This window comes from Plectropomus leopardus, chromosome 21, assembly GCF_026936395.1.
Source record: "Plectropomus leopardus strain MGB_pleo_1.0 chromosome 21, ASM2693639v1, whole genome shotgun sequence".
In the NCBI taxonomy this organism is placed as follows: domain Eukaryota; kingdom Metazoa; phylum Chordata; class Actinopteri; order Perciformes; family Serranidae; genus Plectropomus; species Plectropomus leopardus.
In genome coordinates, this window is record NC_142196.1 from 28,315,193 (window position 1) to 28,327,199 (window position 12,007).

The 12,007-nt window shown below is 42.1% G+C and overlaps 1 protein-coding gene across 1 annotated transcript; it reads right to left on the reverse strand.

Annotated features, from left to right (window-relative positions):
- Positions 1–2,758: 2,758 nt before the first annotated feature.
- On the reverse strand, positions 2,759–11,207 carry LOC121964521 (uncharacterized). Its single transcript, XM_088071990.1, has 8 exons — positions 10,910–11,207; positions 8,320–10,338; positions 7,683–7,814; positions 6,253–6,366; positions 5,948–6,082; positions 5,672–5,805; positions 4,025–4,073; positions 2,759–3,210 (listed from the first exon to the last, which is right to left on the reverse strand). The coding sequence occupies exons 2-8, from the start codon at positions 8,470–8,472 to the stop codon at positions 3,061–3,063; spliced, it is 867 nt and encodes a 288-aa protein (XP_087928116.1). The 5' UTR covers positions 8,473–10,338; positions 10,910–11,207; the 3' UTR covers positions 2,759–3,060.
- Positions 11,208–12,007: the final 800 nt, after the last annotated feature.

Sequence of the window (12,007 nt, forward strand, 5' to 3'; positions counted from 1 at the left end):
CAAATACAGTGAAACCATGTCCCTTTATGTTCCATACATTTTGTGCATGTGTCTGGTATGTTTTCTCTGTATCGATTTAGTTCCACAGGTGTAACATATGTTCGCATTAACCATTTATATTGTATTAGTTTTAGGCGTGTATTAATACTTTTGGACTGGGCATCGGCACAGGCTATTTTCCAATCTTCATCTGAAATTTCACTCTGCAAGTCCTCTTTCCAGGCATATAACTTAAATTGTGAACTTTCAGATGAGCCAGATGTCATCAAACTGTAAAACTCTGATATGATACCCTTTCTCAAACTGTCTTTTACCATCATTTCTTCCAACAAAGATCGTAAAGGTCTGGTGAGTGTATTGTCTTGATTCGCTTTAACAAAGCTTCTAAGCTGGAGGTATTTGAAGAAATGTTTTCTACTAAGTTTATATTTAGACCTCAATTCATCAAAGGACATCAATATATCTGAGTCTACCATATATAGATCCTGGATTGTTCTAAGTCCCTTAAAGTGCCATAATTTAAAAGTTGCATCTGCTCTACCTGGTACAAAGAAGTGATTACCCCATATTGGACTATATTGTGATAAGGGGTATGTTTCTTTTAAATGTTTTTTTATATCATACCATATCTTTACCATGTGTTTTACAATTGGATTTTTAGCTTGTTTCCGTAGTCTTTTTTCTGTGTCTGAGTGTATATATAAGGGAAGAGGCAATTTTAGACCATAACATTCCATTTCTGTCCAGTGAGGAGAATCATTTTTTGAAAAATAAAACATGACAGACCTCAGCTGTGCAGCCCAGTAGTACCACATCAAATTTGGACATTTTAAACCTCCTCTGTCAAATGGTAAGTACAGTAGAGACAAACGAAGTCGTGCCCTCTTATTGTTCCATATAAATCTAAGGAATATTTTTTTAACTTTAGAAAACAAGTCTGAAGGTGGCGGCAGGGGAATGTTTTGGAATAAATAAAGGAATTTAGGTAGAATGTTCATTTTTAAAATATTAATTCTCCCAATTGTAGATACTGGTAATGACATCCATTTCTCAATAGATTCATTCGTCTCTATCATCAGAGGTTCATAGTTAGCACTGACAACATGTTCTAGTCTTGGCAAAATCTGTACTCCCAAATATTTAAATTGTTCTACAACATTAAATTGGATTGCTTCAGTGATTGGGTTCTGTCTTTCAGATGCTTTAAGTAGTAGTATAGAGGACTTAGTATTATTTACTTTATACCCTGAGACAACACCAAATGCATGTATTAGCTGTGACAAGGCTGGAATTGTTTTATTTAATTTTGTCATCATTAAGATTACGTCATCAGCATATAAAGCTATTCTGTGCTCCGTCGGCCCCACCGCTATTCCACTAAACTGAGAGTGTGATCGCACTGCTATTGCGAAAGGTTCCATTGCCAGTGTAAACAGTAGGGGCGACAGAGGGCAACCTTGCCGGCATCCTTTACTAATTTTTATTGGTTTTGAAACATTTTTATTTGTTATAATTTCAGCTGTGGAATGTTTGTATATCACCTGAACCCATTTTATGAAGTTGTTCCCACACCCAAATTTTTCTAAAACTTTGAAAAGATAAGGCCATTTGACCCGATCGAAGGCCTTTTCGGCATCTAATGATAGAAGCGCTGTGTCAGACATTTCTTTATTTGCATGAATAATATTCAATATCCTTCTCACATTATGAAAACCTTGTCTTCCCCGTATGAAACCATTTTGGTCTCTATCAATAATACTTGGCAATAGCTTTTCCAAGTGTTTTGCTAAGAGCTTACATATTATCTTAAGATCAGAATTTAACAAACTAATGGGTCTCATGTTTTCACATTTGTTAGAGGGCTTACCTGGTTTTGGAAGTAAAATAATTAAGGCGCTATTGATAGAAGTTGGGAGACTATCATTGAAAAATGCCTCTAAAAACATTTCCAAAAGCGGTGTTAGCAATTTATTCTTAAATTTTTTGTACAGATCAATTGGGAGACCATCTGGTCCAGCCCTTTTCCCTGACTTCATATTGTCGATAGCATATTCTATTTCATCTTTGGTAATTTCTAGCTCTAGATCTTTTTTTATTTCATTTGGGATATTGGGTATTGATAGTTTATCTAAAAATCTATTCAGGTTTGGTAAGTCTGTTTCATTGTTGGTATCATATAATCCCTCATAATAATCCTTGAATGCATCATTAATTTCTTGAGGATCCACAATAGTTTGGCCATTGGATATAATGGATATTGGCCAAATTTTGATGTGAAACGTGGCTGAAAGGATTAAAAAAGTGTATTTACACATTTAAAGATCTACAAGTTCAATTTTGTGAAGTTGCTGCAAGTTAAAAATGACAGGTTTAATTAAATCAATCTTTAAATCAAAGTTTTAGCAGCTTCAGTGGAACAGGTGTCATGTGCTGTTTACTGCCCTCTGCTGGCTGCTCACTCCTCAGTCATTTTAATATTTTCTATACGTGTTTAATGAAACAGAAGCGGCAGATCTGTGAACTTCATCCTCCTCTAAATCCCCTTAACGACGATCGAGTTCAGTCGGACTGACTGTTCACTGAAGCCGCTCACACCCGGAAAGAACAAGCTCAGTTCAGTTGACATTTTTAAGTTGCAACAACTTCACATAATTACGGAAATACAGCCACATTTCAAGTTTATTTTTACGTTCTCTTTTCAAGGCAATTGGTTTCAGAAATAATTTACATAAAATCAATTTGTCCGATTTTACAGAACTTGTTTGAGGATGACGTGACTTTATTATGGTCTCATGGGCTGAATCTACGTTTACAACCAAATATCACAAAAACACAAAAAAAACTTCACATTAGTCGAGAAAGATTTCATTACACAAAACAAAATGTGTCCTTGCATCCTTAAAGAAACGTCACCACAACTCTCGACTACCGATTTGAAGTAGTCTCAGCCCCAAACAGCTCTCAAGTAGTAAAAGAAGCCCCCCCGCCCACAGGTGATGTAAAAGGCCCTCCCCCTGCTCTACCTTCACTCACGTAGTAAAAGAAGCCCCGCCCCCTGCGCTATGTGGCTCGCAGGTAGTTGAAGAGGGCGCTGAGCCCGCCCTCCAGCACCTCCTTCACAGGCTTCAGCAGCGGGTTGTGGACGATGTGGAGTCCTTTATCCAGAGGATGGCAGGCCAACTTCTCCAGACGGGACAACCGGTGCATCTCCTGAACACACCATCTTCATCATCATCATCATCATCATCATTATCGTCACCATCATCATTATCATCATCACCACCACCATCACCATTATTATCATTATCACTATCATTATCATCATCATCATCATCACCATCATCATCGTCATCATCATTATTATCATCACCATTATTATCATCATCATCATCATCATGATCATTATCATTACAACCATTATCACCACCATCACCATCATCACAGTCATCATCATCATTATCATCACCATCACCATCATTACAGTCACCGTCATCATTATCATCACCATCACCATCATCATCATCATCATTATCGTCACCATCATCATTATCATCATCATTATTATCATCATCACCACCACCATTATTATCATTATCACTATCATTATCATCATCATCATCATCATTATATCATCATCACCATCATCATCGTCATCATCATTATTATCATCACCATTATTATCATCATCATCATCATCATCATCATCATTATCATTACAACCATTATCACCACCATCACCATCATCACAGTCATCATCATCATTATCATCACCATCACCATCATTACAGTCACCGTCATCATTATCATCACCTTCACCATCACCATCACCATCACATCATCATCATTATCATCATCTTCACATCATCATCATCATCATCATCATCATTATCATTATCAAATTATCACCATCATCATCACTATCGTCATTATCACCATCATCACCATCATTACATCATCACCATCATCATTATCATCATCATCATCACCATCATCAGATGTATACTTCATGTGTGTCTGTCCTTACCTGTGGTACGTCCTTAATGTCATTGAAGTCCAGATTCAGCAGCTCCAACCTGCAGGAGAGAGAGTCACATCAGTTCACTGTTGTTCACAGCTCGTCACATGTTGCTGCTCTGTCAGCAGACTGCTGCGTCTACATGTTACGTCTGGGTATCCTTCTGCGTCTGCTGTTGACATTCCAGGATGCTGCGACTGAGTGTTACCTGTGTGAGGTGGTGTTACCTGAGTGTTTCCTGTGTGAGGTGGTGTTACCTGAGTGTTTCCTGTGTGAGGTGGGGTTACCTGGTGTTACCTGTTAGAGGTGGGGTTACCTGAGTGTTACCTGTGTGAGGTGGGGTTACCTGGTGTTACCTGTTAGAGGTGGGGTTACCTGGTGTTACCTGTGTGAGGTGGGGTTACCTGAGTGTTACCTGTGTGAGGTGGGGTTACCTGACTGTTAGCTGTGAGAGGTGGGGTTACCTGGTGTTACCTGTGTGAGGGGGGTTACCTGAGTGTTATCTGTGAGAGGTGGGGTTACCTGAGTGTTAGCTGTGAGAGGTGGGGTTACCTGGTGTTACCTGTGTGAGGGGGGTTACCTGAGTGTTATCTGTGAGAGGTGGGGTTACCTGAGAGTTAGCTGTGAGAGGTGGGGTTACCTGGTGTTACCTGTGTGAGGGGGGTTACCTGAGTGTTATCTGTGAGAGGTGGGGTTACCTGAGAGTTAGCTGTGAGAGGTGGGGTTACCTGGTGTTACCTGTGTGAGGGGGGTTACCTGAGTGTTATCTGTGAGAGGTGGGGTTACCTGGTGTTACCTGTGAGAGGTGGTGTTACCTGGTGTTACCTGTGTGAGGTGGGGTTACCTGAGTGTTACCTGTGTGAGGTGGGGTTACCTGAGTGTTTCCTGTGTGAGGTGGTGTTACCTGAGTGTTTCCTGTGTGAGGTGGGGTTACCTGGTGTTACCTGTTAGAGGTGGGGTTACCTGAGTGTTACCTGTGTGAGGTGGGGTTACCTGGTGTTACCTGTTAGAGGTGGGGTTACCTGGTGTTACCTGTGTGAGGTGGGGTTACCTGAGTGTTACCTGTGTGAGGTGGGGTTACCTGAGTGTTAGCTGTGAGAGGTGGGGTTACCTGGTGTTACCTGTGTGAGGGGGGTTACCTGAGTGTTATCTGTGAGAGGTGGGGTTACCTGAGTGTTAGCTGTGAGAGGTGGGGTTACCTGGTGTTACCTGTGTGAGGGGGGTTACCTGAGTGTTATCTGTGAGAGGTGGGGTTACCTGGTGTTACCTGTGAGAGGTGGTGTTACCTGGTGTTACCTGTGTGAGGTGGGGTTACCTGAGTGTTACCTGTGTGAGGTGGGGTTACCTGAGTGTTAGCTGTGAGAGGTGGGGTTACCTGGTGTTACCTGTGAGAGGTGGTGTTACCTGGTGTTACCTGTGTGAGGGGGGTTACCTGAGTGTTAGCTGTGAGAGGTGGGGTTACCTGGTGTTACCTGTGTGAGGGGGGTTACCTGAGTGTTATCTGTGAGAGGTGGGGTTACCTGTGAGAGGTGGTGTTACCTGGTGTTACCTGTGTGAGGGGGGTTACCTGAGTGTTATCTGTGAGAGGTGGGGTTACCTGGTGTTACCTGTTAGAGGTGGGGTTACCTGAGTGTTACCTGTGAGAGGTGGGGTTACCTGGTGAGGCAGCAGAGGGCTTTGGGCAGGGAGTGGAGGCTGTTTCCCTCTACGATCAGGATCTTGAGCTCCACCAGAGCCTGGATGTTCTCTGCCAGGCTCTCCAGATGGTTACAGGCCAGGTGGAGGAACACCTGCAGGAACAGGTGAGAGTCTGTCACACTATAGGTGATTTTCACAGACCACTCTGCTGGAGTTTGCACACTCGTCAGAAGTGTTCCTGCGTGTAGAGAAGAGCGGCGCCATGAGGTCCGCCTGTGACTGACGGGACCGTACCAGAGCCTTCATGTTGTAGACGCAGCCCGGGATGTGAGCGATGAGGTTGTGACTCAGGTTGAGTTTCCTCAGGCGGGTCAGGTTAGACAGCGAGGCCGGCAGCGAGGACAGCTGGTTGTTGGCCAGGCTCAGAACCTGAGAGACAGAAACACGCAACCAACGAAACGTTACAGCAACAACAACAACAACAACAACATTTCACAAAGTGGCTTTATTGAAACAGTAGTCAGTAGTAGCTGCTGTAGTTCATGCAGTAGTATTGGCAGTAGTACTTGCAGTGGTATAGGCAGTAGTGCTTGCAGTACCTCCAGCTGTGTGCAGGCTCCCAGCTCTTCGGGGACTTCAGTGAGTCTGTTTCTGTAGGCGAATAAAACTCTGAGTCTCCTCAGCTGTCCGATCTCCGGAGGCAGGCTGCTGAGCTGCACACACGCGCACACACACACACACACACACACACACACACACACACACACACACACACACACACAGGAAACAACAGGGAACAACAACAAACAACAGGGAACAACAACAAACAACAGGAAACAGTTTCAATTGTTCAAACAAGAACAACTACCAAATATTTTTAAAGAAATAAAAATGCCAAAAGTTTGAAGGACAAAAAACTCACCAGTCTTTTCAAAAATCGATCAAAATTTGAAAGAAAAGTAAATGTACTTAGTGTGATGTCTTTAAGTACTGACTGAACATTTGTTTTGTATGATTCTGGCCTCGGGGATGATAAAGATCTCCTAAATGAATGAAGAAGGACGGAGGTGAGGACAGAGCAGAGGACAGAGGACAGAAACTGGATCCTGCTGGATTAGAGACGGATTATCATCTTTATTTATCCAGGAGACAGCAGCATGCTCAGCACCTCAGTGCTACCCAGCAAGAAATTTTAGGTTCTAAAAACGTTCTGAGAAAGGGACAATGCAATGTTTCAGTAATGTTTTCAGCTGCAAGCTTTCTTTACGTTTCCAGAACATTTTTCTTAAAGTTAGGGTATCATTCTCTATAAACATCAGAAAAAGGTTACATTTTTTCTTTGTCAACATTCCAGCCAGCAGGGAACGTTCCTACAACATTGGCTAACGTTATCTACAACCTTTTAATCTAATGTTCAAGGAACGTTTAAAGAATGTTTCTCATTTCAAATAATGTTCCTGTAAGGTTATATGATAACTAAGACGTAACGTTTGAACTGCAACACTCTGAGGATGTTTTGGTGGCGTTAAGAGGTGACAGATCAGAAAATGTTCTTTTAGAAAACATTCCCACAATGTTACAGGAAGAACATTTTCAAAGTAACATTCAGAGCATGTTATTGAGGCCTGAGATTACCAACATGTTTTAATGAAAATGTAATGTCATAACCCATTTTTTGGTTCTAAAAACATTCGGAGAATGGTGCAATGCAACCAATGCAATGTTTCAATAATGTTTTCAGCTGCAAGTTTTCTTTAAGTTCTCTATAACATGCTCTGAATGTTGTTTTGAAAATGTTCTTCCTTTGTTCTCATGTAACATTGTGGGAACGTTTTATAAAGAACATTCTCTGATCTGTCACCAGTGTTGCAGTTCAAACGTTACGTTTTAGTTAGCATGTGACCTCACAGGAACATTAATTTCACATGGCGGTATTGTTGGTATTGTTGTGTATAAAAAAGCCTCCTGATTGTGTTTCATGTTTTGGACGTTGTGGACACCCTGCAGGAGGACAGAGGGACATGGTTACCTGGTTGCCCCACAGGTTGAGGACCACCAGGTTGGACAGCAAAGCCAGCTGAGGAGGAAGAACCTTCAAACTGTTGAGAGACAAATTCAGCTTATCTAAGTCCAGCAGCTCCCACAGCTCGTCAGGGACCTCCTGCAGGACGAGGGGGACGTCGCCCAGGAGGACACACACACACACACACACACACACACACACACACACACACACACACACACACTGCTGTTACTAGCATTGCTTCTGTTAATACTGTTAATACTACTACTACTTCTACTACTAATACCAATACTACCACTACCTCTACTATTTTCTACTGCTACTGCTTTACTGTTACCTTACAACCACTACCACTACTACTACCATTACTACCACTACTACTTTCACAACTACCACTACTACTACTACTACTACTACTACTTTTACTACTCCAACTACGACTACTACTACCAACACTATGACTACCACTACTACTACTACTTGTACTGCTTCTCGTTATGGCCCAGTGGTTCAGTGAATGGAGTCCACTTCTTTTTGGTATTGTACATTTCGGGTGGACAAAGACGTATAAAGGACATGTTAAAAGTGATAACTGATTGATGGGATATAAAACTCTCCACGCTCTGAGAGCAGCCGGTTGTACCTTCAGTCCTCGGCGAGCCAGACTCAGGACGTTGTACCCAAACTGTTTGACGGTGAATCGACGGATTCTGTCCACTGAAGTCAGACTGTCCTCCCTCCCCTCGCTCCTCCTCTTCTCCTCCTTCACCTCCTCTTTGCAGACTGCTCCTCCCATCCCTCCTCCTCTTCTTGTAAAATCAGATCAGTCGTTCTTTGTTTCTCCAGACAGAACTTTACTGTCCAGACATTAATCCACTGTCCACACGTGTATTTACTGTCTACGCATGTCTTTACTGTCCAACCATGTCTTTACTGTCCACATGTGTCTTTACTGTCCATGTGTCTTTACTGTCTACACAAGTGTTTACTGTCCAGACATTCTGTTATTGTTTAGATTCGTGGTCTACTGTTCAGATGTTCTTCTACTGTTTGATTAGACTCTATTGTCCACGTTACTGGACTGTCAGGTCATTTTTGTCTATCCAGGTGTTCCTCTGTTGTCCTGGGCCTCTTCTTTTGTCCAGTTGTCCTTCTGTTATCCAAGTGTTCTTCTGTTGTCCTGATGTTCTTCTGCTGTCTTGGTGTTCTTTAGTTGTCCTGGTGTTCTTCTGCTGTCCTGGTGTTCTTTAGTTGTCCTGGTGTTCTTCTGCTGTCCTGGTGTTCTTCTGTTGTCCTGATGTTCTTCTGCTGTCTTGGTGTTCTTTAGTTGTCCTGGTGTTCTTTAGTTGTCCTGGTGTTCTTCTGCTGTCCTGGTGTTCTTCTGTTGTCCTGATGTTCTTCTGCTGTCTTGGTGTTCTTTAGTTGTCCTGGTGTTCTTCTGCTGTCCTGGTGTTCTTTAGTTGTCCTGGTGTCCTTCTGTTGTCCTGGTGCTCTTCTGTTGTCCTGGTGTTCTTCTGTTGTAATGGTGTTCTTCTGTTGTCCTGGTGTTCTTCTGTTGTCCTGGTGTTCTTCTGCTGTCCTGGTGTTCTTTAGTTGTCCTGGTGTTCTTCTGCTGTCCTGGTGTTCTTTAGTTGTCCTGGTGTTCTTCTGTTGTCCTGGTGTTCTTCTGTTGTCCTGGTGTCCTTCTGTTGTCCTGGTGTTCTTCTGTTGTCCTGGTGTTCTTCTGTTGTCCTGGTGTTCTTCTGTTGTCCTGGTGTTCTTCTGTTGTCCTGGTGTTCTTCTGCTGTCCTGGTGTTCTTTAGTTGTCCTGGTGTTCTTCTGCTGTCCTGGTGTTCTTTAGTTGTCCTGGTGTTCTTCTGCTGTCCTGGTGTTGTTTAGTTGCCCTGGTGTTCTTCTGTTGTCCTGGTGTCCTTCTGTTGTCCTGGTGCTCTTCTGTTGTCCTGGTGTTCTTCTGTTGTAATGGTGTTCTTCTGTTGTCCTGGTGTTCTTCTGTTGTCCTGGTGTTCTTCTGCTGTCCTGGTGTTCTTTAGTTGTCCTGGTGTTCTTCTGCTGTCCTGGTGTTCTTTAGTTGTCCTGGTGTTCTTCTGCTGTCCTGGTGTTCTTTAGTTGTCCTGGTGTTCTTCTGTTGTCCTGGTGTTCTTCTGTTGTCCTGATGTTCTTCTGTTGTCCTGGTGTTCTTTAGTTGTCCTGGTGTTCTTTAGTTGTCCTGATGTTCTTCTGTTGTCCTGGTGTTCTTTAGTTGTCCTGGTGTTCTTTTGTTGTCCTGGTGTTCTTCTGTTGTCCTGGTGTTCTTCTGTTGTCCTGGTGTTCTTCTGTTGTCCTGGTGTCCTTCTGTTGTTCTGTTGTTCTTCTGTTGTCCTGGTGTTCTTTAGTTGTCCTGGTGTTCTTCTGTTGTCCTGGTGTCCTTCTGTTGTTCTGTTGTTCTTCTGTTGTCCTGGTGTTCTTTAGTTGTCCTGGTCTTCTGTTGTCCTGGTGTCCTTCTGTTGTTCTGGTGTCCTTCTGTTGTTCTGGTGTTCTTCTGTTGTTCTGGTGTTCTTCTGTTGTCCTGGTGTTCTTCTGTTGTCCTGTTGTTTTCTGTTGTCGAGATATGCTCCTGTTATTTGTCTTGTGTCTCTGGGACAAGGTTTTGGTTCAGGTTGTTGTCTTTGGTTAAGCTGCGTTTCTGCAGGACAAAAATGAAAACTGTCAAACTGGATTGTGAGAAAATGATCAAGAATAGGGAAAAAAGTTCGGAGAATTAGATCATAATTGTTTATCTAAGATAATGTTACAAAATAAATGTACTTTTTTTCTGCACTTTTTTTTGGTCATTTTTACTTTTTGCTTATTTCAGGTAATATTTTTGTAACTTAATTTCTTGCCAGTTTTTTGCTCTTAGCCATCAGCCCGTGTTTGTAAAAGGAATCAAACCAGTTTTCTCAAGTTTCAAAGGGTAAACTGAAACCTGAGGAACAGGGGACCAAAAGCTGAAGTGTTGCCTTTAAAGTTTTGTTCAGCGGAAAGTTTAACTCATATTTTAACTTCAGTTTCATCCAAATGTACACGATGATGTTCCTGCAGATGAGCGTTTGCTCATGTGAGCAACTGAAGATAAAAAGCTGATTGTTTAAGATAAAAACTCTGTGCAGATGAATACAAACCAAAAGATCATTCTTTACTGCACACTCTAAACACTGTTTAGAGTGTGCAGTAAAGCTTTACGAGCCGACAAACATGCTGAAGAGATTTCATACCTCCTAAAAGTGAAGTCTTCATGGAGCTGCAGAGGAGCAAACACTTCAGACGTCTCAGTGAAAATCCTCATAAACACCGAGCAGCTTGCTGAAGAGTGAACCAGCGGAGTCGGCTGATCGGCTGATCGGCTGATCGGCTCATCGATGAAGTCAAACGAGTCTTGACCGGCCGTTAGTGGGGACAGAGACGATCCCCAGTCAGGACTGAGTTTACAGAGAGACTCTATTTGAGGACGAGCATTGACAGACAACTAGACCTCACCTCTGACCAACACACACACACACACACACACACACACACACACACACACACACACACACACACACACACACACATACACACACACACAGTTGCTTCTGTCCGTCAGACTCCAAACTGACCAATGGAGTTGTTTAACTGACCCGAGTTCAGATCCTCTGCTGCAGCAAAAATACTAAACATACTGAAAAGACTCGTCTGCAGATCAAAGTGCTGCGTTTAATCCCGACTTTAGAGTCAGTGTGTGTGTGTGTGTGTGTGTGTGTGTGTGTGTGTGTGTCGGTGAAATGTTTCTGGATGAATTGTCTGCTGCACAGTGACGTCGTCAGTCCCGAGGGTCTGAGGCTTCAGCCGTGAATATTTTAAAAATAGCCTCAGATCTAAATATGTTTGTAAGTCGGTTTTTACGGTTTCTGGTAATAACAAGTGTTGTTATTTTAGAGATGTTTATTTTGGCGGGCCAGCAGATTTAAAAAGAAAGAAAAAAAAACACAAAAAATTTAAGAAAAGAACACTGATTTGTTTTTAAAGGAATTGTTTCGGAAAGCGAGCATTTTTAAAGCATGTTTTTTGTTTGTATTTTTTATGTTTGTTTTTTGTCAGGTAATTTTTTTCTTTAAATTTCAATTGTGATTTTATTTTTCCTTTAACAGTTTTTGGTGATTTAAAACGTTGTTTTTTTTTTTTTACTCCTTTTAAAATTTGGGGGGATTTTTTTTTCTTTAAGTATTTTTGGTGTTTTTTTTCATTAAAGCCTTGGGGATTTTCTTTTTTTTTTCTTTTAAAAATGTTGGGTGTCGTTGGGTTTATGGATGTCCACACACGTTTAGATCTGAGAC